Below are 27,606 nucleotides of genomic sequence, written 5' to 3' on the forward strand. Positions count from 1 at the left end.
GCATTCACCTTTTATATTCATGATTGTTCTCAAAGGCACTGCTGTAGGGTGTGGCTGCATACTAGGTTGTACTAGATAGGTTATAACTGGGTGGATTAGGGCATCGAGTAGCCATGAGCCAGAGATCCAGAGTTAAGGTAAATTCAGAAGGGAAGATTCCTATCCACCCAAAGAGCAAGGCTGAGGGTAAAGACCGAGAAGGGAGAATCGCTAGCTGCTTCTAAGACAGTGACTTTTTGTGAAAAGGACTGTATAAGATGTTGGCTATGACAGAAGCAGCTGGACCTCAAAAAACCTAGAAAGGCTGTTTCAGTTTTGGGACCTGAAACAAAGAGGATTCCTACAATCTGAATAACGCTTCTTTGATTTAAAAATAACAGTTGTTTACAGACAAAAAAAAAAATAAAACTAATAATAATAACAAAAGCTAAATCATCCAGCTGAGTTCTCAAAGAAACCTAGTTTTCTACATTGCTTCACAATTCATTTTTTCTAATATTGTTGCAAGCACTGCACTTGAACTTACATATCTAAGTGAGGTATGAGACTATACAACTGGTCCAAAATATTCTTTCTCCATATAATGGGCAAGATATGGAACTGAGTGTTAAGCACACAAAGGAGAGTGTGCTGTTTGCACTTGACTGGGAGATGTGGACATCTTTGGGAGAAAGAACTTCCCAGGCTGTATTTACCTCTTCTGGATGTAAAACAGAACTTGGCAAACAGACCTTTATGGGATAAATGTTTGATCGTTCAGAGTTAGTTACGGTGTCAATAATAGGATGACTGTGCATTAAGTGAGCATTACTTCTTTTTAAATGCAAAGCTGTGAAATAGCGCACAATGGCGCAGTTCTTGGCTGAACTAACATAGAGTAAAGAGAACTGCGATTTCATTGCCAAGAGATTAAAAGAGGCTTATGCTTCCAAGAGTGAAGTTGCTCAGATTTGTCATTTTTTAAACAGTTACGGATGCAACTGATGTCTAAGTAAACTGCTGCAGCACAGAAGGAGAATTTAGGTTGCTCACTGGGTTGAGTTACTCTATTCTTGAAGCTCCTTTACATTTCTGTTCTACTCTTCCACTTCGGCTTCAATCTCTTTTTTATTTTAAGCTTTTATATAAAATTCTTCTTCCTTTGGTGCTCAAGTGTTACATATCTGTTGTCTTGCCAGTACACTCTGGTGCTACTTCAGGCTAGAAAAGGGTTTTCTTATAATGAGTGTTCATTTTTTTTGAAATTTGTGAGCTAAACTCTTAAGATTTCCAACCCACATGCATTTGGAGATGAACAGACTTGTTTTTAAAATCCAAAGATGCCATTTATATATATTCTCTATTTTGATATCCTTGATTCAGCAAGCAACATTATTACATCTTGCCCATCTCTGTGAAGTCTAGCTAAACACAAAATTTTGAAGTTTCCAGTGGCATCTATCATTATACCTAAGAACAAGAAGCAGTGTTGCTATAAAATTAAAAAAAAAACCCAGAGTGTCATGTTTGTTTCTTGGGAGAAAAAAAAAAAAAAAGCGCAATTATATTATATTAACTGGTACTCTAAACCAGTGTTTCCCAACTAGTGTAGTATTTTGCTGGCAGAACCCTCCAACACTGCTTGCAGCCACAGGAAGTTTAAAAATATAAATAAAGTTCAGATGTCTGCCACTGTTCATCTCTGCCCGGGTTACAGCAATGTATGGATATTGCCCACAGCATGGTACTTGTTCAGTATTGTTGCCTGTGGGCCAACAGAGCTTCCAAATATTCCTGTGCAATGTGTCCATACATGTCCTTTCAGCTGCACTGGCTGTGAAGAACATGAAGGTATGCAAAGTTTGTTATCGAGTTGCTTTATTTGCCATTAAATATTTTCATTTTATAAATTATGAATTGCAGAACACATTTTACTGCAAATCAGATGAGTTATTTGGACCGATTTTTAAATGGTGTCTTTCAGACCCTTTTAATTCAAGGCAGAAGATTTTGGAACCTGCTTTTTTTTTCCCCTTCCCCTAATGTATTCAGTCTCTTTGAAGTTTATTTATATCAAATACATGCCTAAATAATTTAAGGTGAATTCCAAGCTGTCTAATTTAAGTATCTGCCCGATTTGGGTGAGTCAGTGCCTGACTCCTGACACCGCTGGAGTTCCGAGTCCAGCCGGACACCCGCGTCCCCCCTGCCGTCCCTCTAGAGGGCAACCCTGCCCGTCCCATCCAACCCAGCTGAGCCCGAGCCAGCCCGGAGGAACCCGCAGGAAATATGAGACTCCATCCACTTGGCTGTCCCCAGAGACAAGCACCCTTCCAGCAAAGGCTGGAACCACATTCGGGTTAAGAAATCGCACTGTATTGCAGAAAGCAGCCGCTTGGCTCTGGGCTGCCTTGCGAGAGCGGGCACCTCCCCTGCCTGCTGCACACACAGTGTGGCCAGCAACACAGGAATCACTGAAAGTCAGCCCAAGAGCAGCAGAAAGGAGTCTGGTTACTGGTGTGAGCTCGTCTTTTTGCACAAGGGGCTTGTTTTCCGATTAGAGTCTTAACATAAAATGTATATAAGTTTCAAGAAACTGGCTCTACACCCCACTGTTTCTCATCTCTTTTCCTTCCGGGCTCCATAGCTCTTGTGTCTGGCTGCACAGTGGCCTAGTTTCAAGATGTGGTGAAGTGATAGACGATGTACTAGTACCATAGCAGTACTTTTTACAGAATGAAACTGCCAAAATTAGTTCGTGATGAAAGTGCTTTTGACATCTCATGCCACATCTCTGCTACTGAGTGCTGTAGGCTATTGCAAAGATCTACAAGAAAGAAGCCTTGCTGAAGGTTTCGAGTTGGATTCTTGCTTATCCCGAATGTTTGCAGCACAGGAAGCAAAAAGGCTTCTAAATTTAGGCTCATTCTTCTGCTTCTTCTTGTCGTACCAAGCACCAGCAAACGGAGCTGTTCTGAGTCCCAGCTCAGGGACAAGCACTGCCAGCTCTGCCACCTCCCTGCCAGCCACCGTGGTTCCTCATCCCTGGGAATCTCTAGCCGACTAGGTCCTTTGAACTAACTCAGAGAAGGCATTCTCCGGGGAGGGCTGGCACCTTAGAGTTTCCACAAGTAAAGGTCAAGGGACCTGCCATAGCCCACCCTTAGAGAACTCCATACAAATGCAAACAGTGCTTCCAGCTTCCCTGGGGTCCTGAGCACATCAGTGTTGGTAGCATGACTGAAGTTTCCTGCGGTTTGGTCAAGTCAGTAATGCCCCATTGTAATCGAGAGCAGTGGTGATTATTTTACTGAAGAGTTCTCTAGCTAGAGCACCACTACTCCACTCCCCGGTGACCTGGAATTTTTCACAGATTGCCGCAGTGTCACAGAGTGGCTTTTGAGCCAAAGGCACAAAGTGGGGGGAAAGATGAACATTTGAATAAATGACGCGTATAGCACGAGTTCAAATGGTGAAAAGAAATGGAACTTGTCTGGCTCGGAAGCCAATCTAAGCTTGCTACCTGCATTGCCTGGAGACAATTTGGCTCGCTCCCTCTCCATTGAATACTGTTATTGCAACAATATGCTCGTGCTACTTTATGCTTAGCTGACGCCCTTCAGGTCTCCTCCTGGGCTTGAGTCCCTAGTAGCTACAATGCCTCAGGCCAGCACTATAGAGCAGAAATGAGGTGGAGTTCAAACTGGCAAGGTATTTTCTCAAGGGCTCTGAAATTGAGTTTGGGATTCCACTGGCTTGCTCTTGCCTTATGGTTGCCTTTTCTTAGTCCCACTAAGTAAAGCATTCAAGTAAAATCCAACTGAGATCTAGCACTACTTAGCAGCTGGGCCAGGTGTTAAAGCACGGTACCCTTTAAGAAAAGCCTCAATTATCCTTACAATAAAGGAGGGGGCAAACCATACTGTAAACTTCCGTGTTCATAGCGCTAACTGGCTCAGAAAAGTTTGCGGGAAGTGCTCTTTATCTCCAAAGAGAGAATGATGCGCTAACTGCAGAACACTTGTCTTGCTAATAAATGTATCCTTCGTTGGAGTGATTCATCGGAGGAGCTACAATGCTGGTAGTTCCCGCTTTTAAGGGCTCATTTTAACAGCTGTCTATCAACAACAATAATAAAAGGAGCAGTCAAAGCTAAAATCAACAAACTATTATATGTTAGGATTATTCATGGAATATGACACTGTAAACATACCAAAAGTCCCAAATGCTAAATTTAGAAGAGCGACATAAGTGGAAGAACAAAATTTTAGAGAACTGCTTCTAAAGAAAGCGCCAAAAATCTGTAATGGTGAGGATTTTTTATTTTAAGATGCACTCTTTGTATTGTTCAGTTCGGAGGAAACAGCATGTGACTAGGAAAGTACTGAGCTATTTATGGGGCAGAAGATTTATCTGAGATTTTTTCCCAGTTATTTCTCAGTTGACTTACATGTCTTTTTATTGCTTTTGAATTTTTTAAAAAATAGTTTGAAATAACAAACGAAAGGTTTATTTATCTGTTACATTCACAGCACTGCTCAGACCACACGAGTTCTACCTTCACATTTACTTGCCACTTACACGGTGTGTATTTGCTTTGTAACTCCTATCGGATACATCCTCCATGCTGCACAGAGTCCATCATGCTTCATGGCAGTATCAGCCCTCACCTACTTATTTTATAATAAACACCTCTTATAAACATCTTTAGACTGAACTTCTTTTACTCTGGAGGAAAAAAAAAAACCCCAGCAAAGCAATTACAATATAAATAGAGCACTTGGCTGTGTACCTTTATTAACAGCAAAATTAATCTATTTATTAGGAACGGCAGCACTGGCCGAGTTAATTTTGTAAGTAAAACATTTCACGCAAAACTGCCAAGTTCCAAAGGTGTGTTACATATAGACAAAAAAAGCATAAGTGCTAGAACTGGCAATAGGTTACAAAACCAGACTTCGCTGTCCCACTTTTATTTTTTTTTAATTATTTTTTAATCTTTGGGAAACGGTTTGGTTTTCTACAAGCTGTTAGTCGAAAGGGCACGTATGATTTGGCAGACTAATGTAACGTCTTATGTGCTCCTGTCAATTTCAGGGAAGATAAAATCTACAAGGATACTTAATTAAAAAAGAATGTGATGTCTGTTTTATAAATCACTGCTGCCATCTGCCCCGCAAACGCGGAGCATGGAAGCAGTCTTGTGTTTAACCAGCGTGGGAAAAAGCCGGGATCTGAATTATACCAACTTACTGAAATAACTTTTTTTTTTTACAAGTACAGGCTTAAGCCTAACGTGGCACCAAACACCGGCGTTTCCTACTTGGCGCTATGCACAGAAACCCGCGTTAAGGTCACATAAAGGCGGGCGGGCAGCGCTCCCACGGGCGCTGCCAGCTCCGGGCAGCGCCGGGGGCCGGAGCCTGCCGGGCCGGGCAGGGGCTGCGTGCGGGTGTCACAGCCCGTGTGTGCGAGGAGCTCTCGGCGCGTCCCCCAGCTCCGCCCGCAGGGCTGCCCCGGGCTCACCCGCGGGCACGCCGGCGTGGGGACGGATTTACGGGATCGGTGCGGCCGCGGCCGGGGTCTTGGGAACTGCCGGGCGGTCTCTCCGCCGGCCCGGCCGGAGCCCAGCTCTGCCTGGGGATGACCCGGCTCCCCCCAGTTTTGTCGCAGCCTGGCGGTGGCGGTGGCGGGACGCGAGTGGCGGGTGGGTGTCGGGAAAGCGCGCGAGGGGATGCGGGACCGTGTGCCCGCGCGCGGCCACGTGCTCGCCGCCACCTGCCGTGGGCACGCGGCTCCCCCCGCCGCCTCCCCCGCGCGCGCACGTGCGCGGCCCGCCGCCTGACTCTGCGGGGCGCGCGGGTGCCGCGTCCACGCGAGACCGCGCGGAGCGGCCCGGCCGCGCAAAGGCCGGGGAGGGCGGCGGGGGGGGGGGTGGGGGGGCTGCGCGCGTTTTCCGTGCGGCGGTGGCCGCCGGCAGCGAGCGCGCCCCGTCCCCGCCGGTCCCCGGCCCCGTCACGCGGGGCCGTGTCCCTGAGCGGCGGCGGCCCCATGTGCGAGCGCGGGGTCCCGGGCAGGGCGTGTCGCGGGGCGGCGGAGCCTCTGCCCGCGCGGCACCGAGTGGGCGGCGGGGCGCGCGCGGCGCGGGGGCGCGCGGGGTCTCCAGTGGGAACCGCGCGCGTTCCCAGTGGCAGCGCCGGGGAGGGCGGGGGGTGGGGAGCCAGGGGACGGGGGAGGAGCGGGCCGCTCTCCCCCCCACCCCCGCTCCCTCCCTCCCCTGCCCCTGCCCCGGGGCGGCGGGTGGCGCTGGCCGCGGCGGGTCGGGGCTCGGTGTCCTTGTGCGGAAATGACACACGGTCCCGTCACGTCACGCGAGAGCGCAGCGCGCGGACCCTCGCACACAAAGAGCGGGGGGGAAGCGCGGGCTCCAGCGGCGGCCGCTCCAGCCGCCCCCGCCGCCCCGGGGCTCCCGTGGCCCCGCGCGGAGCAGAGGTAAGTCTCGCTGCCGCCGCTGGTGGGGACGGGCGCCGTTCCACGCACCCCACGGCGAGCGGGGAGCGCCGCCCCGGCGGGTGGGGGAAGAACGGGGAAGGGGGGGCGGTGGGGGGGGCCGAGGGGGGAAGCGCGGGGCCGGCCCCTCCCCCGGCCGCCCGCGGGCCGGGGCCGCGCTGCCGGGGCCGCGCGGGCGGGGGGCTCTTTGTTCGCCGCTCCGAAGGGCGCTGCGGCGGCGCGGGTGGCGCGCGCCCGGCCCGGGTGCCTCCATCCGCGGGGCTGGGGGAGGGGGACAGCAGGGAGCGCGGGGGGATGGGGGCGGGGGGGGGGGCAGTGGAACGGTCACGCCGCCGTCACCTCCACCCTCACCTTAACCCCCTTCCCCCTCCTCCCCCGCGCGCCGGCCACATAGATCCGCCCGGGCAGGGTTCGGACCGGAAGCACCAACCGCCGCCTCCGCCTCGGGCTCGTGGGTCTGACCGCGGAAGCGGCCGCGGCCGCGCCGCGTGCGGGGCGCGCGGGGCGTCCCCCGCCGCAGCGCCGCCCCCGGGCGGGGCCTCGCGCCGCCGCCGCCGCGCGCGCCGCTCCCACGTGGCGGCCGCTCCGCCGCCCCTCGGCGGGCGCGGGGGGGAGCCCCGGCCGCGCCCGGCACCGCCACGGGCACCGCCCGGGCACCGCCCCGGGGCTTCGCGGGGCCACGCGTGCCCCGGGAGCCGGGGCCGGGGTCGGGGTCCCGCCTGTCCTATCATACGCGGCGGGAGGAGCGGCGGGCGGGTGGCTGCGCTGGAATTCGTGTCGGTCCTTGCTGGGTCGCGCTCTGAGGGGCCCGGTGAAGGGCACTGCGGGGGAACGGGCCGCCCCTGCCCCGATCGTGTCCCTCCAGGTCACCCGCGCCTTCCCCTGCCCCGATCACCCGCTGCCTCCGCCCAGATCACGCTCACTGCCCCGGCCCCGATCACCGCCCGCTCCCCCCTGGTCGCCCGCTGCCTCTACCCTACTTTTCCCTGCGGTGTGTCCACACAGCCCTTTGTAAATAGAAGGGAACAAACTCTGAACCAGCAGAATGCGAGCCGGCCACGGGCCAACGGCCATGTGACGGCTCCCACATAGCGTTGACGCAGTCCCAGAGTTTTTTTGGGTTGAAGTGTGAGTAGGGTTTGTCGCTGCCTGACCCATGGGGCAGAGACATCTAAGCAGGGAAAGAGAAACCTTTTCCCTGTTTCCAACTGTAATGATTTACATCTCATAAAACAAATAATTACCCATGTGTACTCGTACATTTTCTTCTTATCTCCTGCTAAATCAAACTCAGCATTGGACCAGCTGAATTTTTATCTTGACAAAGTATTTTCATAGTTTAGGTAAGTTCAGTGGATAAAAATAAACGGAAGTTGAATGCAGTTTGGAGGAGAATTTAAACTGCCCGAAGTTCAGATGGAACAGTATTTTAAAATAAAAGCAGAGTGAGAGGGGAGAGAGGAAAGCAAAATGTTTTTAATAGACCAGTGGAAAACACGTGGTCGAAGAAAAGACAAATTCATGCATTACTGCTGGAAATAAACCAGGTTAGTGTTTTGCTGATCCCTGCAAGATTAAATTGCCGTTTGGTAAAAGTACAGAGGACAGATTGAGAAAACTGAGAAGAGTGATTTTGGTTTGTTGATTTTTTTGTTGTTTGGGTTTTTTTAATTTTTAAATTAAAAAAAATATTTAATCTGCATATTTAACTTAATTAAAACAAAATATGAAAGACGCAAATTAAGAACATGCCCTCTTGGTCCTATTGGAAAAATACCCTTGTTGCAGGCTGGCTTCAGTGGAGATTTGAGGCTTCATGTCCTGCACCACAGGTCAGCAAAAGAGGTTTTCAAAATATGACAGTATAGGGATTTTTATTGTCCATAAGAGTAGTGCTTCCAACAACATCTGCTGGTTTCTTAAAATCTTTTTCTTTGTAGTTTTAGAGCTTACTATTCATGTATTTGTAGTCAGATGCTTGTAATATTGGAATACTGTTTTCTACAGTACTCTACAGTACTTAATATTACAAGTGTCAGTACTGGATATCACGAACAAATTTTATTGAGAAATAACACTGCAGCACCCTACTACCTCAAAATGAATAGAATAGAATAGAAAGCATTTGCTTTTAGTATTTCATATACTGTCTACTTGCATTTTGCTCTTTCCTCAGTTAAATGAGGCAACATTCAGATCTCAGTTTCCTTCAGATGTGTGGTCAATTTCAAATAACTTACCTGGTTTTTGCTTCATAGCTTTTTTTTATTAAGGTGATTTCAGGTATTGGACTTCTTCAAACCTCTGCTTCAAAATTTTTAAGGCCTTGTCAATATTACGTAAAATTTGTAGTCAAATCACTGGCTCATAGACCTGAACAAAAGGCAAACATTGCCTCTAAGAAATACATTTTCCAGCTCAGTCTTGGGATGGTATTTATGTCTAATTTAGTTGAATTGAATTTGAGTTGCATTGTTTTTTACGAATCAGAGGAATAAAATCTACCCTGAGGATAATTGCAATATTGAAATTATTGAACCCAGTGCTACAGCTAGGGAAAAAAAGATGCAGATTACTTGGCACCCAAAGCAGAGCGTAGAACTCGCAGTTCTCTAGGTTTGCTTCTCAGCCCAGCAGGGGAGCTTTCCAAGAGACAGTCTGGAGAGCAGCACACACCCTGAACAGGAGGCAGCTCCTGGGCAGCCTGAGCAGAGAGCACACGCCTCCAGTCCTTTTTGACTCTGGGACTGCAGGGCTGGGTGCTGAGAATTGTTATTTCCTCTCATTATTTCCAACTGGTCTATAGGAATCAGTCTTCTAAAACACCACAAGGGACAGAGTTCCACACCGTTGCTAGGCAATTAGAGCAGCCCTCTTACTCACCTGCTGCGTGGAATGGGACTGCTTCCACCTACCCACACCAGCTTGCAAGGCTCTGGACTTCCCATGGGAAGCTTTGGTTACTTTCTGTGGTTCACCCAGTGCATGTTAGGAAATACAGGCAGAGTCCAAGACAGGGAGCAGAACAGACACTTGAGTGTTCACTGAGATTAATTGATTATTCATTGTCAATTGCTGAGAATGAATATCTGTACAGTGCTTTTGATTGGCTCTGGATAAATCATACTCTAGTTACGTAGTTTAATACCATAGCAATTTTGTGATAAAAGTTCTGTTACAGGATGATATGTGTAAGAGGAGGTGCTAATTTTGGTTGTTAAACAGCAGTTCAATGTACACGTCTTGTAAAATTTAGCTAGTGTCATCTCCTTAAAAGATCAGCTTTTTTTTTTTGTCTTCCTCATTTATTTAACTTTTTTAGGATACCTATGCTGTAAGAGGGGCGTTGTATCTTTCACTGCATGGTGAAAGCTAATGAAACTGAGAGGTTTATTCTGCATATGTTATCAAACACATATTTAATGTTACTAGCAAACATGTATGTCTTAATATTTGCCCAAAACATAGAACAGTTGACCTCCTCAGAAACAGAACTCAAGAACACTTTTCATTATGATCTGAGTTTTATATATGAAGCAATGTACCACCATGAGGTTTTAAAGGGAATAAACTTAATAAACAACGTCTCAATCCCTGTGTTTTTAATAATATTCTTGTAGTCAATAATGAAGAATTAGGGACGTTCCTGCCAACCTACATGAAGAAGCTAAAATACTTTGTGGGGCAATGTGCATCCAAGAAGCAACTTCTACACTCTACCATGCATTAGTGAATTGAACAATACAATGTTATGCGAGGAGTTAAATTCTAAACAGCAAGCTTCTATAAAACTGGTAATCATCATTATTGTTGCTGTTATTATTTGGTATCTTTTTTAAGGTAGTGATTAATTTTCATTTATGATTACCATTAACAAGTGTGATGAAATCCAAGTTGCTTTCCACATGCAGTATGTGTACAGTTTTATAGTTTCCTGTGTGGTTTTTACACTATTTTTTTTAATTTGTCAGAACTTAGTACATTAGATACGGGAGTTCAAAGAGTACAGAGTTACTTTAGTTACAAACAGCAGTACAGCAGCATTTTTTTTTGATGGAATTTTTTTGTTCCATTTTTAAGTCAGGATGTGAAAATGATCAGTCAGGTTTTCTTTAAGAATGATTGCAAAGGCAGAGAACTGCCTACATCTTGCACTATGAGCAAGATCTTTTCTCCATGCCTTGTGCTTTTATAATGGTCAAAATCATAAGAGGGGTCAGGAAAGCATCCTCCAAGGCAAACACATGAGTAATTCTTAGATGGTAAACAGGAGGAGGAGAATGCACATTATGGGAAGATTTAACCTATTAATCAGTAAGGATTCATTTAGTTTTGTGTATCAATAACTAGGTACACATTTATGCTACTTTTAAGTAGCAATGTGCATTATATTAGATGATATGAGACTGAAATACATTCTGAGTAATACATTCCAAGTTGCAATTTCTTCCCTTACTCATAAAATCTGTTGTACCCCAGTGCTTTAAATCCTTAAGGCTTCAGTGCATATTTTGGGTAGGTGCATTTTGGTAAATGGTTCCCATGTTCTGTTCTACATGCAAAAGCAGCATCAGCGTGGTCGTTAACTCTAAATGCACAGAGAAACATTCCAAAACCTTGTTTTTAAGGTGTTCTTCCATACTTTGGAACTCCCAGCACTGTCCTGTGCATTGAGCTTCTCTGTTAACCATGGGTAATACCATTTAAATGTGGAATGTCATTATCAAAATGATACAACAGTGCAGTTAAGTGTCATGACCTGGTACATTTTTGGAATAGAGGCAGATGTCTAAGTGAGAGCAATCGAAGTAGGGAGTGTTAAGTCCCTTCATTGAACTGTCTTGTTCTTTGCCTAGTCTGATGAGAAGAAAGAGCAAGATCTGTGGAAAGGGAATTTGTCCCACAGACAAGGTGTGCCAGGACTCCCCTTCTTTCCCTACTCCCTTAGATCTGGCTGCTGACATAGTTGTAGGTGTTTGGTTTGTTTTGGAATCTTTCTTCCAGAGGATTCACCAGAAAACAGGATGCAGTGCAGCATCTGTCTGTATCCCAGCAAAATAAAGCTGCCAAAGCTGGTTGCTCTGCCAGTCACAACTTCACAGTGGGCTCCCAGCTTCAGCACAGAGTGTTCACTCTTTCCTAGAACTTGCTAACAGCTGTCCTCTAGATGGCATTGAGTAATTATTAGGCTGATGATGATAAGTATATTTATCTTACGCTTTGAAAAAAATACATATAAGATTGAAATATGTTTTGTATACTCGACAAGGAACAACTGTTGGATGTTTGCTTTACTGTATGTATTTCTTACTCAATTGCTTTTTGCAGTATTTTGCCCCAAGGTCTTTTAGACTTTTTTTTTTTAACTCCAGCTTTGCTTATTCTCACAGTCTGGGTTAGAATGATACCTCAAAACAGACCTTGACACTGCTACCTCTTTTAAAGAGGAAGTAATTGTTATTCATAAGTACTGATGCACAGCAAACAATATTTTAACGAATATGAAAAGTTTTATCTTTAGTGGACTTGAAACAATCGACAAAATTGTTGTTAATCTTATATAGGCATGCATGCACAGACACGCTCAGAAACAGATACAGGCTTTCCCCCTTTCCATAAATCCTAATTTCCTGTGGGAGCGATGATGCAGTTGCTCTGTTGGTGCCTCTTCGTTGGCTCGCTAGTCACTCATGGGTTCACTGTGACCTGAATTTGAAGTGAGATAGTGGAATAAATAAGGTATCATTAAATAGTTGAACCAAGCCAGTGGCTTGCTGGTATGAGGAGAGATTTTAATTCCTCCTTTCCAGCCCAAACCTTGTGCAAAGCTGGGCCCTTTACCTCTATGAATTACAAGGAAAGTGACCCAGGGAAAAAAAGAAGTGAGACAGTTTATCAAGATGGAAGGTTAAGGTGGGCACCCATGCTTGACCAAGGGAGCAGGTGGGGCTGCAAGGCAGGAAATCAAAGGGACAATTGAATCCTGTCTCTCAACAGAAGCTGTTATATGTTTGATGTGCTTCATTTTCTCATACTACCAGAGTTCTTACCAATCCCACAAAGAAGACAGGAAACTAGATAAAGAAAGAGATTATTACTAGGGCTCCCAAAAAAATGAAAGAAGTTGGAGTTGGTGCTTTTTTTGGCACCATAGAGCTCAGGTGTGGAGCACAGTCTTCCTAGGCTTTGTTGGTTCTGACACTGATTTTGACTATTCACTTTTAATTGTATTCTGGCAGTTTTCAGATTAAAAAAACCCAAAAGTTAACACTGTATTTCAAACTTGTGAAACAATGTTTTGACTCAGTGTTATTTGACCTGAATTCAGGGTAGCTTTGGCCTTCCTAATGTTGTTTCCTTTAGAAAGTTAACTGTTGCTTTGCTTTAATTTTCACTTTTTTCCAGTGTTAAAAAGTGGCTCTTCAGACACTCATTTATCTTCTCCTTTCAGCTTGATTTTTTTCTCTGATAGGAATTCTTCTAAAGCATTCTTTCTATTTGAATAACAGTAGTAATAACAGGAATTAGAAAGAAAATATAATTCCATATATTCCCTCCTACATATTTTGTGTTGTTTCATCCACTACCACCTTTTAATCTTGTCTTCTGGCTTTGTGGTTAACATTTTTTACTGTTTTGCTCTGATGAATCAGTCTAGGATTATATGAAAAATCATTTTGATCTCCATTTTAAAATATTCTGTAGTGGTATTGATAGATTTGCTTATTATCACCTCAGGGCCTCCCAAAAAGACTGTGTGTCACACTCCCTGAGCACTGGCACGAGTTGCTCTTGTACCCCAGCCCTCAGAGCCACACCTAGTGCAGCATGGAAAAGTGCAAGGAAGATCCAGGCAGTAACTATCAATGTATGTGGGATATCAGGGCAAAATATGAACTGTTAGTACAATGGGATTTTCTTAAGGTCCAGGAGAGCTTTTTGATGGGGCTGTGAGAGGTAGACTGCCGTAGGATTTTTCACAAAGAGCTGTAGTGGCTTTGTCTAAATCTGTAAATACTGTTGAGTTAATAAGACCTGGTATTAACCCATATCAGGGCTTATCAGGTGGTTTAGAAATTGATGTGGGCCACTTAGTTTCAGGCTGTTATGTCTAGAGAGTTTGCAGAAGTTTAAGTGACATGATTATGGTACTGTTAAACTGGTATAATTGATATATGAATCAATTCATAAATGCAAGTCCTGAAATAGGGAATAATGGTGGGTAAAAGGAGAAGGTATCTGAGGGGTTTTTAGTAGCTCTACATCCAATTGGGAGAGGCTTATTTTTATACATGATGATGAAGACAATCTCATTATATCCCCTTGAGGATGCCCTTTACAAGCCTGTATATAGGGGCCATGTAGAAGATCAGCACATCAAAGAGTATCTTGGCTTCAAGGGTGGCCCAGTATAAGCTGATTTTATAAATCTGTGCATCTTTTGTTTGGATGCCACCCATTGTAAATCGTAAAAAATCTAATCCAGAATGGAACCTCATAGTTACTATTACAGCCATCAAATTGTCTACAAATTGAAATTCATATCTACACAGCATTCAAGTGTTTAGAGAGTTTTTTAACAGTATTTTGAGATGTAAATATATATATCTATATATATATATATATATATATATATATAGTATTCAGCATTATTCAGGAGAGAGGTACAGACTCTTTTTCCCTCCACAACGGATTCTCTGTCTTTCTCTCCCCATCTCTCTTATTAATTTCATTGTAATTCCCACTCCTGGGCTGTATGTACACTTTTGATTGTCTGGATTTATTGACTTGCACTTGTAAAGCAATAATATTCTGGGGCCAGATAGGCATAATGCTGCATGTAGAGGAGCACGAGCGGAGCGTGACAGTTTGCCCGTCACCCGCTCACCATTTGAGAGTGTCAGTTTGCAGCTGCGTGCCCTGTAAGGGTCAGTGATATCTGACTAAGTTGTTTGCTTTGTAGATCGCCAAAGATTTAGGATATCTTTTAGAAACACATTCAGAGATTGATGTTGGCCCCCAAGTAACTTGCAAAATTAGTTTTCAAGTAAACAGAAATACATATGAGTTTTTCATGTGAGAAGTAACACTAAAATCATGCTAGCATAATACATATATTTGCTTTTCCCTACAAAACCAAATTATTTAGAGACTGACAGAGAAAAGGGTCTTAGTGTAATCTATGTGCATTATTCTGCTGGAATTGATGCAATTTATATCAAAAGATCAAAGATTTTAAAATAAAAACTTACTCCAGCATGTATGATTTATGATGAGTTTTCTTTCTGTGATGATTTTGTGTCAACCACAAGGACAATATGAAAACATTTGACTGTAATAATAGTGATTTTGTACAGGGTGAAGACTTTAATACAGTTAACTTCCATTTATATACTGCCAAGACACTACAGAGAAGGTTAGAATGACTTTTACTATATCAGAAAAAGACATAGAGTTTTAAATAGTTCCCTATCTGCTGTATGTTATCAACAATATAGTTTGCATGTTGATGGGTCTATAGATAGCCATGAAGGTTACTGAAAATAACTAGTTATTACAAACATACAGACTGGAAAGACTGTCATCTGTGGGCTGTTAACTCAATACTTCTAGATAAAAAGTAATTACAGGAGGAGATGTAGATATTCCCTGATTCCAGAAGATGCTGATATTTATTTTTGTATTTTTGTGTTGTTCTTTAGTGAGATAGAAGATGAATTCAGCTGAAATCACTGATGATGATGAAGGTAAAATATTATACTTTGTATAATTTTTGATCAGGCAAAAATACTTGTTGATTTAAAGCATTTGTCACCTAATAAAGAATACAGTTGGATCAAGACAAATTATACTAATGTTTTTTTAAAAAGTTACCTAAAATAGGGCATTATCTTTGTTAGTCATTATTATTTCTGCTCTACATCCTTCCTCCCCTCCAAAAAAATCTTCCTCCTGTAACATTATTTGTTTATATTTTAGATTCTTCTTTGGAGAAGAAACTGTCATTTACTGGAAAACTGAATGATTTGACTTTGAGGTGGCCCCAATATACAATTACCATAGAAGTATTAAAAAATAATGAAGTTCTTCAAAACACATTTTCGTAAAAAGAAACAAACCACAGAACATTATAGTAAGGATATCATGGTTTTTTGGAGAGGGTGCTTTATCTTTCTAAATGTTCTCTTTTTTCAGTAAAAATTCCTAAAAAAAATGTGAAAGTAGAAACAGAAAATGAAGATGAAGCTCTAGACTGCTCGGTAACTTCCAGATCTGCTGAGAAGCACTCGCTGGATGGCGCAGTGACTTGCCTGCAGGATTCCAACAAACGGAAACAGACCTCCCTTGGCTCTGATGGGTCAGGAGGCCAGCAGGATGCCTTCCCCAGCGTGAAGAAGAGACGCTTTACACAAGAGGTGACTTCTCTGTACATGACTGTGATATTTTTGGTTCATATTTCCTAGGCTAAATTCTCTGCTGCTATAAGTAAAATGCAAGTCTTTTAACTAAATTTGCATTGGTAATGAGTTTGTTGCAAATGTGGCTAATCTAAAGCCAGTTTACACATGGCTGGGTATTCTCTAAATAACATGGAAGTGATCATATTTATGAAATACAGTTAATAGTTATAGGTTAATTCATTTATGTGAATTGTATTTTTGTTGTTCAGCAGATAACATAGGAAGGGGCAGTGATTTGGAGTAACTGAGCATTACTCTGATTACAGTTCCTCTCATGTCACACAGTCCTTCAGCTTGATCCTGAGTGGTAGAATCATGGCTGTAATTCTTTCTTCTGTAACAAAAAATTAATGTCAGTGAGACCCATATAAATTAGTGTATTATTTGAAGGATAAAAATGCAGGGATACAGAAGATTTCAGCCATATCAAGAGTGGAATGTATTACAGCAGATTGTCCCAGCTTGGGACAATCCAGATGTTTCTTTAGCCAGTGAAGGAGATGCCCAATCTTTTCCATTATCCTGATCTTGTGTTTCACCTCTCTAGCAATAGTGGATTTTAATTAATGTCTGCTGAAATTGAGCTAGTTTCTTTTAGTCCTTGTTCTTTTCAGTATGGAGAGCAATGATCATCTGTTCTAGAAAAAATCTTCTGCATGTGGGAAAATTCATGTGATGATGTTCATTCTCAGTCCTTCCTTTCCAAGATTTAAATTCTCTTTTTTTCAGCTCTTCTTCAGGAGTCACCTTATATTTTTGTTGTTCCGTTTGAGAGTCCAGAAAGACTAGTGTCCAGTGTTGGATAGTCACATCTCTCCTGCCACTCTCTAGAGCACTATAATGACCTCCTGTTTTTCACACTCAGCACTTTATTAAAATAACCTAGATTCAAATTCATCCTCTTTTGAATAACTTCTGGCCCTGGGTTATATTTAGTTTGTGACCTATCCTAATGCACGTATCCTTTTCTGCTCTTTTGCTACCTAGCCAGTTATTCTATGTTGTATTTGCACATTTCATGTCTTCTTTATAGCCATAGTTCTCTGTGATTCTTTTTCTTGACTATCATCTCTCTGACTTCTTACGGCTGTTTTTTTCCCCTGAATGCCTGTGGTAGGTAGGTTTTAATCTTATTACACGGTTTCTTTCTTTTCCTTTCTCTTTTTCTTTTTACAATTGTTTTCCTTACATTCAGATTCTTAAAAGAGCTTTATAATGGTCTCTGAACTGTGCTTGCTTTGCATTTTCCTGTTTGCCATTAATAAATTTTAAAGTTTAATTTGAAGTTAATTATAACTTTCGATTCATAATATCAGAAGTTGACCCAGTAATAATGATGAAAATTCATTCTTGGCTGACCCCAATGAATCAGCATGTTTAGTTAAATAACCAACCAGAAACAGTCCTCAATCTTAACAGCATTTTTAAGTTAATTACTTCTCTAATATGAATATTTTGTTTTAATTGATGACTTTATTAACTATTTCTATTTAAACAATGGAAAAAATCTTAATTATTCTAAAGAATGTTTTGCTTGTAGTGTATTTTTACTGCATGCCATATAGGCATCTATCTATGATATAAACAGAGCTGTACTTCTTTTGAACTGGTAATTACATTACTAAATTACTTTTTATCTGAAGACTTCCCTTTTTTTTTGAAATTTTGAATGCCACTTCATAATCAGGAATTAATTTTCCCTGATTTTCTTTTTAAAAAAACAGTGTGTAGAAGATAGTAAGTTTAAAAAAGTTATGTGCAGAACTTTTCCGTATTCTTATGTGTCTAAAAGAATCTATGTTTCTTGCTCCTATATTTATTTATTCTTTACTCCTGAGCTCGAATATTTTGCGTTGTATTCTTACAGATATTTAGACTTTGTTTATTAAGCATAACAAAGGTCATAAATGGACTTGAGCATTGAGCAGAACAATAACTAAGCAACTTTTAAAACTTGGCTTAGGATTTCAAGAGAGTATGTGAAAGACTATTTCACAATTTCTTGTATTGGTCGATGTTTTGCAAAATACTGCGCTTTGCAAATGTTCATAAAATGTTTAGAACATAAAAACTTGCTGTGCAACTGTAGTATAAAAAGCAGTGCTATCTTACATACATTGAGTCTCATAGAACAAATATCTTTGCTTCTTTTTTGATAGTACTTTAGAACTGATAATCTTAAATGGGTGCAGTATTATCTGAAATTCGTGGATGTTTAAAGATCAGCATTACAGAAAAGGAATTCGTTAAATTGGAGAATTTACAAAAGCCATGTATTTATGGTGTGGATAGTGCTCTTCCCAGATGGAAACTATAGACAAGATAATTAAAAGCAAAAGAAAAGAAAATGAGAATGTATCTGAACTAAAATATCCTTAAATATTTTTAAGCCCCAAATGTTTTTTCTTGTCATCTGCTAGGAGAACACTGACTGTGTGTTTCTGAAATGCAAATATTCTGAAATGCAAATCCATCCTGCAGCCAGATCTGGCCACTGAGAGCTGCATTGGTGAAGGAAGAAGTTCAGCTGCTATTGTAGTGAAGATCTGCTGTAGTTCTTAGCATGAGTACCAGAGCACAGTGTCCAAAACTGAGACTGCAAACTTTAATGATCTTACTGTCAAAATAATGAATTCATGTTCTTTAATACACATTCTAATATTGATTTGGCTTGACTTTGTGTGTGAGGTGCACATCAATAGAAGTTACCCTCATATTGCCAAGTTTTATTATATAATTAATTAGGGAAAATAAACAGCAGGAAGTCAAATGAGAACTGACAGATACCTGGTGGCCTGTGGCAAGCTATTTAGCAGCAAGGTGTTTTAGTAGTAGAGAAGGAATTGAGAGAGTCATATGCTGTTTCTGAAGGAATATTTGGTAAGTTCTCAGTTAATGGGAGTGTTAATGAAAGAGTAACTTAGGTGGAAGGTCTCACTGGTTGTGTAAGAAGTGTTTTGTTCTTCAAATCTAAAATAGTAAAAAGCTTTGTAATTCAGTTTGTGTGCCTGACTGGAGAGCAGTATTGTGCACATTGTCAGTGGAGATTTTCACGGCCTGCTTTCAGGTGATGTCTATGTGGCAGAGCTCTGTTACCATCTGGAACTACCTCTGTTTCTTCACTGACAAGTATAGGTGGTGTATGACAACTTCAGTCCCAGCTTAGGAGCCTGCAGTTCGGTCGGGGCAATGTGGATTTCAGTCTGCTCGCAGTTCAGTCGCTGTTCTGGCTTTGTTATGAGTGGGACTGGAGTGGGACAGTCTTCTAACTGGGACCTGGAAACCAGGTGTCCTAGGCACCCTGACAGCTAGGGATTCTGCTCACTGAAATGCGTCGCTTTGGCTTTATATTTTCATTTGATCATCTCTCCACGCAACTTTGGATGTGCAAACACAAGGTTTCTTATGTAGGGTAATGTTTTGTGAGTGAGAGCAGAACTTGGAAACAGCTTTGGTTCAATTGAATGCTGATTTCTAAACTTGGAGTGGAAACCAGCTTGTTCTTTCTGAGTCTCCTTTGAGTATACATTGCATTAGAAATTAAAAAATAATTAGATTCAATTTGTCACTGCAGTAAGCAGATGCCAAGTGTGATTACATATAGGGACCACATTGATTTCATGAGTTACAGTTCTGTTTCTCAAGAAAGAAACCTTAATTCTAGTTCCTCACTGTAAGACATAATGGGGCCTTCACTAGGATTTCATATTTCTCGTGGCTCTTAGCTCAGACCTGAAGTCTGTGTTTCATTTGTTTTAATACTTGAATGCAAATTCTGTAGTGTTTTATCTAATTAATGTTCTACAGAACAAGCCAAGAAAATTGTTTCAGTATAGAAACATTTACAAATCTGGGAATGTTTTCTCATGTTTGAATTCTTTATGTTGGATTTTTGATTCTGTTGTATCTGCTTAACTTTTAAGAATTATTTGCAATATCCACGTGTTTTCAAAAAAAAAAACCTCAAATCACCCAAGCCCTGCATATCTACTGTGAGACAATGAAAATGCTTGCTTCCAATTTCAAGCAATGAGGAATAATTACAAATAATTAAGCACATTAAGTCCTTAGAATTCATTACTGGTTTTATATAATTTATAAATTATATAAATTTATATAGTTTAAATAATTAAGAAAGTTAGAAATCCATGAGTCTAAACTTCCTTGCCTTTCAGAAATAAAGAAATCTTCTGTTAGGCTTCCTTTTTAAAAAGATATTGTACCAAGGTACTTTCCACTTTTTTATTATTTAAATAGAATACCTTTTAAAAATTAAGTCATTTCTAGGATTTGTTTAGTAGTTCTGCACCATTATAAAGACATTTTTTAAAACCTGTATATAAACTTTTCACATCAGAAAAAAAGAGAATAAGCATATTTTTTTGTTTATAGCCTTTGTGACATTTTCAAAAGCTAACCTAAAGAGAGTGCTGGAATGTTAAATGCAGTTGTTGGAGGCAATGGCAAGGTCACAGGACTAGGAGTCAGAAAATCTAGATGCTATTCTTGGCTCTGTTGCTGACTTGTTGCCACCCAAATTCTTGACAGCCCAAGATCCTCATATGCAAGGTGAAGCCTAATGATACTTAATTTGGGGGAGTAATTAGAGCTCTGTGGGTAGAGAGTACTAAGAATTATTATTGCATTTCTTTTCCATGGAGAAAGCCATGAGCCAAAAAAAGGAAAACAGAAAGGCAGCCTAACTAATACTTCACTGTATTTTTATTTTTCCTAGTGAACTTATTGATTTTTAATATTTAACACAACAAGTCCCCTGGAGAAAATTTGACTTGCATATTTATGTAACAGTGCTTGCTTAAGGAGCACATATTTATAGCTAGTATCTTTAAGGCTGTCTTGCTAATACAGTATTTATTCATTTCAAGGGCTTCCTTTCAAACATGAGGAACAGAGATGCTGGCTCACCCACTCAGGTAAATGCAGAGCAGACAAACAAGAACAAGAATTCTAATGTAACATGGCTCTGTGAAGAAGAATCCTTCAGTGACATAATCACTCCATCTTATAAAAAACCTCTCTATGGCATCTCACACAAAATCACAGAGAAGAAGAACCCACCAGGAGCAGAGCAGTTTGCTTCTTACGAATTGTTTGAAAAAATCAACCCTAGCAGTCCCTCGCAAATTCGGACTTTGAACGATCAACGCAAAAGAGACTCGGCCACAGCCATTGCAGTAGCAGCAGCCACAGCAGATTCAGAATCAAATATATATTCTTTGATACAGAAAATGTTTTACACGCTGAACACCCTCAACACCAATATGACTCAGCTTCACAGTAAAGTTGACCTGCTGTCTCTGGAGGTTAGCAGAATTAAAAAGCAAGTCAGTCCAGCAGAGTCCGTTGCTGACTTCAAGCCTCCCCCAGAGTACCAGCTGACTTCTACGGAACTCAAACAAATCATGGATCAAAGCACATCGGGCGGGGACCTGGCTTGCCGGTTGCTCGTGCAGCTCTTCCCAGAGCTCTTCAGTGACGATGAGTTCGGTAGGAGCTGCAGTGCATGTGGCTTTCTCAACAAAAGGAAACTTGAATCTCTTCATCTGCAGCTTATTCGTAACTATGTGGAAGTTTGTTACCCTTCTGTGAAGAATACAGCTGTGTGGCAGTTGGAGTGCTTGCCTCAAGTCAACGATTTTTTCAATAGATTTTGGGCTCAAAGGGAAATGGAAAACAGTCAGCAGAATGTGCAATCATCCAGTTTTTATGATACTGAGCAGGTCGAATCCTCTCATTTTATGGAGGATAAAGAGCAGGAAGAAGCTTTGTCCTTGGACAGGAGTAATATCATTGCCTCAGATTACATGCTGGATGCTCAGGATCTCAATGAATTTTTAGATGAAGCTTCTTCACCAGGAGAGTTTTCTGTTTTTTTGTTACACAGACTTTTTCCAGAACTCTTTGACCACAGAAAATTAGCTGAAAGGTACAGCTGCTTTGGAGACTCTGGAAAACAACTGCTGGATCCTCATCGGCTTCAAATAATCCGTAGGTACACTGAAATTTACTTTCCAGATGTGCAAGAAGAAGAAGCCTGGTTGCAGCAGTGTGTTCAGCGAATAAATGATGAGCTTGAAAGTACGTATATGGATGGAAGTGAATGTGACCAGATGAGAGATGACTGTTACGATTCTTCTAGTTTACCAGATGATGTATCAATCATAAAAGTGGAAGACAGTTTTGAATATGAAAAGCCTGGCAGACGGTCAAAAAAAATTTGGCTTGTACCCATAGATTTTGACAAACTTGACTTTCCCCCTCCTGATTTTGATGTCCCTGTCCCGGATTACCTGTTGAACAAAGAACAGATTAAAAGCATATATGAAAGCAGTCTTTCCATAGGCAACTTTGCTTCCCGATTGCTTGTTCTCTTATTTCCTGAACTATTCACTCATGAAAACTTACGGAAGCAATACAACTGTAGCGGATCTTTAGGCAAGAAACAGCTTGACCCCACTAGAATTAAATTAATTCGACATTATGTGCAGATACTGTACCCCAGAGCAAAGAATGACAGAGTGTGGACATTGGAGTTTGTTGGGAAGCTTGACGAGAGGTGTCGACGAAGAGACACGGAGCAAAGGCGCTCGTACCAACAGCAACGGAAAATCCACGTGCCAGGGCCCGACAGGAGGGAATTTCTCACCTATGCAATAAACCCTGAGAGATTTCGAGAAGAATTTGAAGGGCCGCCGCTGCCTCCGGAAAGAAGTAGCAAGGATTTTTGCAAGATACCACTCGATGAACTTGTTGTTCCTAATCCAGACTTCCCTGTGCCTTCTCTGTATTTACTGTCTGATAAGGAGGTAAGAGAGATAGTGCAGCAGAGCCTGTCGGTTGGCAACTTTGCTGCCAGGCTTCTCGTAAGACTCTTTCCTGAACTCTTTACTCCGGAGAATCTGAGACTGCAGTACAACCATTCAGGTGCTTGTAATAAAAAACAGCTTGATCCCATCAGACTGAGACTGATCCGTCATTATGTGGAGGCAGTTTATCCTGTGGAGAAAATGGAAGAAGTTTGGCATTATGAATGTATACCGAGCATCGATGAAAGGTGCCGGCGTCCTAACAGGAAAAAGTGTGATATACTGAAAAAAGCTAAGAAAGCAAAAAAAGTGACAGGCTCTTTAAACTGCTAAGACTTTGACCACTAAATTATTGTCAAGAGTATGCTTTGGTTTAGACTGAAGGGCCTGTCAGGAGCTGAGGGTTCTCAGCACCTGGGACAGTAAAGCACTAAATTTGTTGCATTTCAGTGTGTGTGTTGCATTTCTGTTGGCACTGCAGCAGTGGGAAGTGGCTGACTACATTTGTACATGGGTAAAGACCATCAGTGACAGCTATCAATGACTCGCTAAGAGCATGATATTCACTGGTGCAAATACATGTATTGAAACTATTGCTCCACTCCCCATTTCTGCATCTTCCTTTTCTATCACTTTCTAATAATAAAGAATTTTTTTTTATGGTTGTGCTCTTCAAGAGCAGTTTGTCATTATACCGTTATAAACAGTATTTTTAATTAATTCATATTTTGAAATGTGTAGACTAAGCTTAATTTAAATTTGAAAGTGCCATTTTCATTGGAAATCATTGGAATATTAGACTTGGCTTCTACAGTAACTTCAGCTTCACACTTGTTGTGTTCTTCATGATATTGAGGTATTGGAAGTTATAATGTGTCAAAGAGTGGGTTAGAATGGTGTCATTTGCATTTTTTACTGTTACATTGGTTTTATTTCTAAAATCAAGAATTTCTGTTGAAGACTTGAGACATGAGCATAGACACTGTGTGAACAGGGTTTTTTTTTTTGTATTGACACCACAAGCTTGATCCTGCCCCTATGAGTTCTGTTATTGTTTTGTCCAGTGTAACTGCTGGAGTGACTGAGGGTTCCTCGTCTTGGGTAAAGCCAGCAAAACAGACCCAAGCCTATACCCGTGGAATGTCTTCCCATCATCTGCTTGCCACCCTGTTTGTAAAATAGCAGAAGCAACAGCAACATTAAAAAGACCCGAAACAAAAACTTAAAAAAAATTATAGACCTTACTTTCTATCAAAATCATGATTCCAAAGGTTTCCAGTGTTGATATTAAATTGCATATATAAAAAGTATGTGCAAAGATTGGTTTTGTGGTGAAATCCAGTGTTTCAGGGTCCCAGCATATGAGCTGTGGTAATGTAACTTACTCTTTCCATGAATGCAGTAGCATCTGGATATTTTGGTTGTAGGGATACAGAACTCTCTCACTTTGCCAAATTGTTTTAGTGTAATTAGTAGCTATTTGGAGACATAACTGCATATGTATAACTTAGGTTCATATGGTCAAGTTTACATCATTAATATGTCCGAGTGTAACAAAGACCATCCAGAACCCAATATGAATTTGCTGTATGACTTGTCACTGGAGAGTGCTGCTTTAAAACTAGTTTTCTCTTTCTTTTTTTTTTTTTCAATTAATACTGATAGAAATGGTGAGAGAGAATCAATTATGGATTCTTAATACAGTAAAGACAGTGGTTGCCTATAGAGCATCACTGGAACACCTTGGAGCAATTGTTGATGTTCTCTGTGGTCTTTTTCTGTTGTTTACTTAGATGGGTCATAGCAAATTTTAAGTCAGTTCCAGTGTAATTTTCTATTTTAGCATTTGTAAGGAAGTACAAAATATTTGATATTTTTACTTCAGATTTTTAGAATGTATTGTTCTTAGACTCATATTGATCCCTTTAAAAGGAAAACAAAATGGTTTTCCTGATGGCAAGAACTAGTAAATGTAATGTGTTAAACTGGGAGTAAATTATAGTTAGTAGCATTTGCTCATTTTGCCCATATGCTAGAAACATTCTCAGAGAATGTATGAAAAAGGTCATGAATGTACTAAACAACACATTGATACTGTTTATATCCATTTAAATGTTTCCTGTTGGTTTAAGTAATAGCAGACCATACTCAAAATGGATATCAGAGCAAATACGGCTATAATAAATCAAAATCATTTTACCAAAGATAAAGAACTGATACCACAATGTCTGCATCTGTTCATTTTAGTGCATAAATTTATCAAATTGAATGTATCAGAAACCAAGACTCTCTTGTCATTGTATGCTACCTAGAAACTCCTTGAAATTTTTTTTACATGCACTTTCGTGGTATATATAAAATAACCGAAGATCTTAACGGCTGTTTAATTTGTGGTTGCAAATGGCTGGCCAAAAGGTAAGAAATATAATTTTATTTTCTTATCTTAATGTCATACGTTTCACCACTTAGTGATATCAAAGCTACCAGAAGAATTCAATATATATTGAAATTTTTTACAAGGGATAGATGTTACTAGCTAGCATGCAAGTTTGAGACGTACTGGCTTTTACTGTAGATGTTGATATTAAGTCAAAAATCAGTCAATTGATATTATCTAAAAAGTAGTGAAAAAAACAATTTGACAACTTTGACCATAAAAATGAAAATTTTTGAAACTGGGTATAAAAATATTTTTGTGGTTTTTTTCTCTTCTTATTGCTGTGTACATTCCTTTTGTCCAACTCTTCACAACCCTTTCATGATTCATTTGATTGTATGATTTATAACTGATATCAAGAAAATACAGACATATAAATAGTGGCATAGTTCACTAACAAAAGCTCTTGCAGTGAATCTGAAGTACAGCCACTTCATCCAGTTGGTTAGTCTTGTAAATATATTAAAGGTCTATTATTTTCATACAAGAGCAATGTTGTCTGGTGATTGTTCAGGTACAAGCAGGATAATTTTCCTATAAAGTCTCTTACTAAGGTCTGAGATAACCTTAGGTAATTGGACAAATACATAAAGGAAAACACCAAAGGTTTGCTGGAGCCATTTACAGGTTTTTCTGTCTTTCAGACTTCTTCTGTTTAAAGGCATAAACTTAAAATTTTGGTGAAACTGTGATAGGAGGGTTGCTAGATATTTAAGTGTTGGGTGCATACGTAGCCATGCACACTGACTTCCTATGGATAAGCATTACTTTCTACCTACCCAGTTAAGGTGGGTATCAAGTGTCTCTACTTCGTAGAGTGTAACTATATCAGCTTTCAGTAAGTATTGAATAGCCCATTTCTAAGCTTTCTAAAAGAAACAGTGTAGTATTATTATTTATTTTTGCATCTTACACATTTTCTACAACTTAAACATTTCCTTAGAAGTTCTGTAACAAATATAAAACAGCACATAAAAGAGAGGTGACATATACATCAGTTTATTGCCTGTTAAGTGTATTCAGGGGACAGCATCAACAACAAATGTGTTGGCAAATGAGAAAAATCTACTTGAAATCACTTTGTTATGCTGATGCAGTACAGCCAACAGTATTTCATGTTCTAAAAAATGTTTGTGACTTTTAAAATTACTTTCAAAATGCATATAATTTATTTCTAGGTACATTTTGTTAAATCTGTCATTTGTCTCTTTTCAATTATTGTTTGATATTTATGTTGTAGCAGTGAGAAACAGAATTGTGTGCTCAATGCTCTACAAAGGTACACCAGCTCTAGGTTCATGCTGGAAGGGGCTAAGATGAATTCTACATCCCCAAGAAGCCCAGAAGATAATGTACAGGTTTTATTTATGATTTATTTTCATTCAGATTTCGTTTTGCTGATTAAAGCAATGTGGAACAGCTGGAAAATTCAATGTCTTAAGCTTGCCTTGATGACAGGGCATAAATTGACTAATGCTCTTACTTACAAAGGTACATTTTAGTTGATTGCACTTAAAATTTATGGAAGAACAAATGTGGCAGGTTTTTCTGAGTAAATGAAACAAACTCCATCACTGTCATTGCAAACATTTCTTTACTGCCTTGGTTTGACTTCCTGATTTTTTTCCATTATTACTGCAAGTCAGCACCAATGGAGTTACAGATTTTTCCTCTGAAACATTTTGAAAGTACCTTTTTTAATGTTCCTGAAGTTGATAAAAATGGATAGATGAAGTTATGGTTTAGTTTCCTCTTAATTCTCTCTTAAAATTGACATTGCTAAGAAAGGCAGAACAAGCAAGAAATACACATTTGTCTTCATCCTTTCCTACCTACTTTTTCTGGTTGTAGTAAATGTTAAGACAGATAAATTTCTATTAGTAATAGTGCTTTCAAATCCTTATTTTGCCCTAAAATTCATTAATGAAAACTTCTCGCTGGTAGTAATATTAGTAATTTTTTATAGAAGTGTCTCACAGAATACATAACACCTGTCTTTGTCACAGCTCTCATAAATCCTGTTCTGAGGAGGTCGTCTCTCCTGCAGCAGAGTGCCAGCTGAAGGAGCTGCCCTGGCTTTCCCAGTTCCAGTGCTGGAAGCAGATGACTCCTAACAAAACCAAACCTCCATCACATTTACATTGTCCTTGTACCTCATCTGACTGGCAGGAGATAAGCCCTTACACTGAATTATTTTACCCACCATATTCCTTTTAATTTTTGTGATTTTCTGGATGCTGTCATTTCTAGCTATTGGCCATGGAACTGTGGTCCCCACTGAGCATTTTTCTTTGATTAACAATTCAGAAGGAAGAAACTTTGATTCCCGTGGGAAAGGAAGAACTCTAATAGAAGAGAAATAAAGCTGTTCTTTTCCCACTTCTCCTCTTTC

The 27,606-nt window shown here is 40.9% G+C and overlaps 1 protein-coding gene and 1 long non-coding RNA gene across 2 annotated transcripts; one reads left to right on the top strand and one right to left on the bottom strand.

The window, feature by feature from the left end:
- Positions 1–4,283: 4,283 nt before the first annotated feature.
- LOC128785894 (uncharacterized) lies at positions 4,284–5,776 on the bottom strand. The gene is made up of 2 exons (XR_008430086.1): positions 5,506–5,776; positions 4,284–4,707 (listed from the first exon to the last, which is right to left on the bottom strand). It is a non-coding gene; the product is annotated as an uncharacterized LOC128785894 (long non-coding RNA).
- Positions 5,777–6,102: 326 nt separating this feature from the next.
- BEND3 (BEN domain containing 3) lies at positions 6,103–25,703 on the top strand. The gene is made up of 4 exons (XM_053938896.1): positions 6,103–6,471; positions 15,192–15,236; positions 15,685–15,905; positions 20,837–25,703. Exons 2-4 carry the CDS (start codon positions 15,203–15,205, stop codon positions 23,108–23,110), a joined length of 2,529 nt encoding a protein of 842 aa, XP_053794871.1. The 5' UTR covers positions 6,103–6,471; positions 15,192–15,202; the 3' UTR covers positions 23,111–25,703.
- Positions 25,704–27,606: the final 1,903 nt, after the last annotated feature.

The sequence above is a fragment of the Vidua chalybeata genome, chromosome 3, assembly GCF_026979565.1.
Source record: "Vidua chalybeata isolate OUT-0048 chromosome 3, bVidCha1 merged haplotype, whole genome shotgun sequence".
Taxonomy (NCBI): Eukaryota; Metazoa; Chordata; class Aves; order Passeriformes; family Viduidae; genus Vidua; species Vidua chalybeata.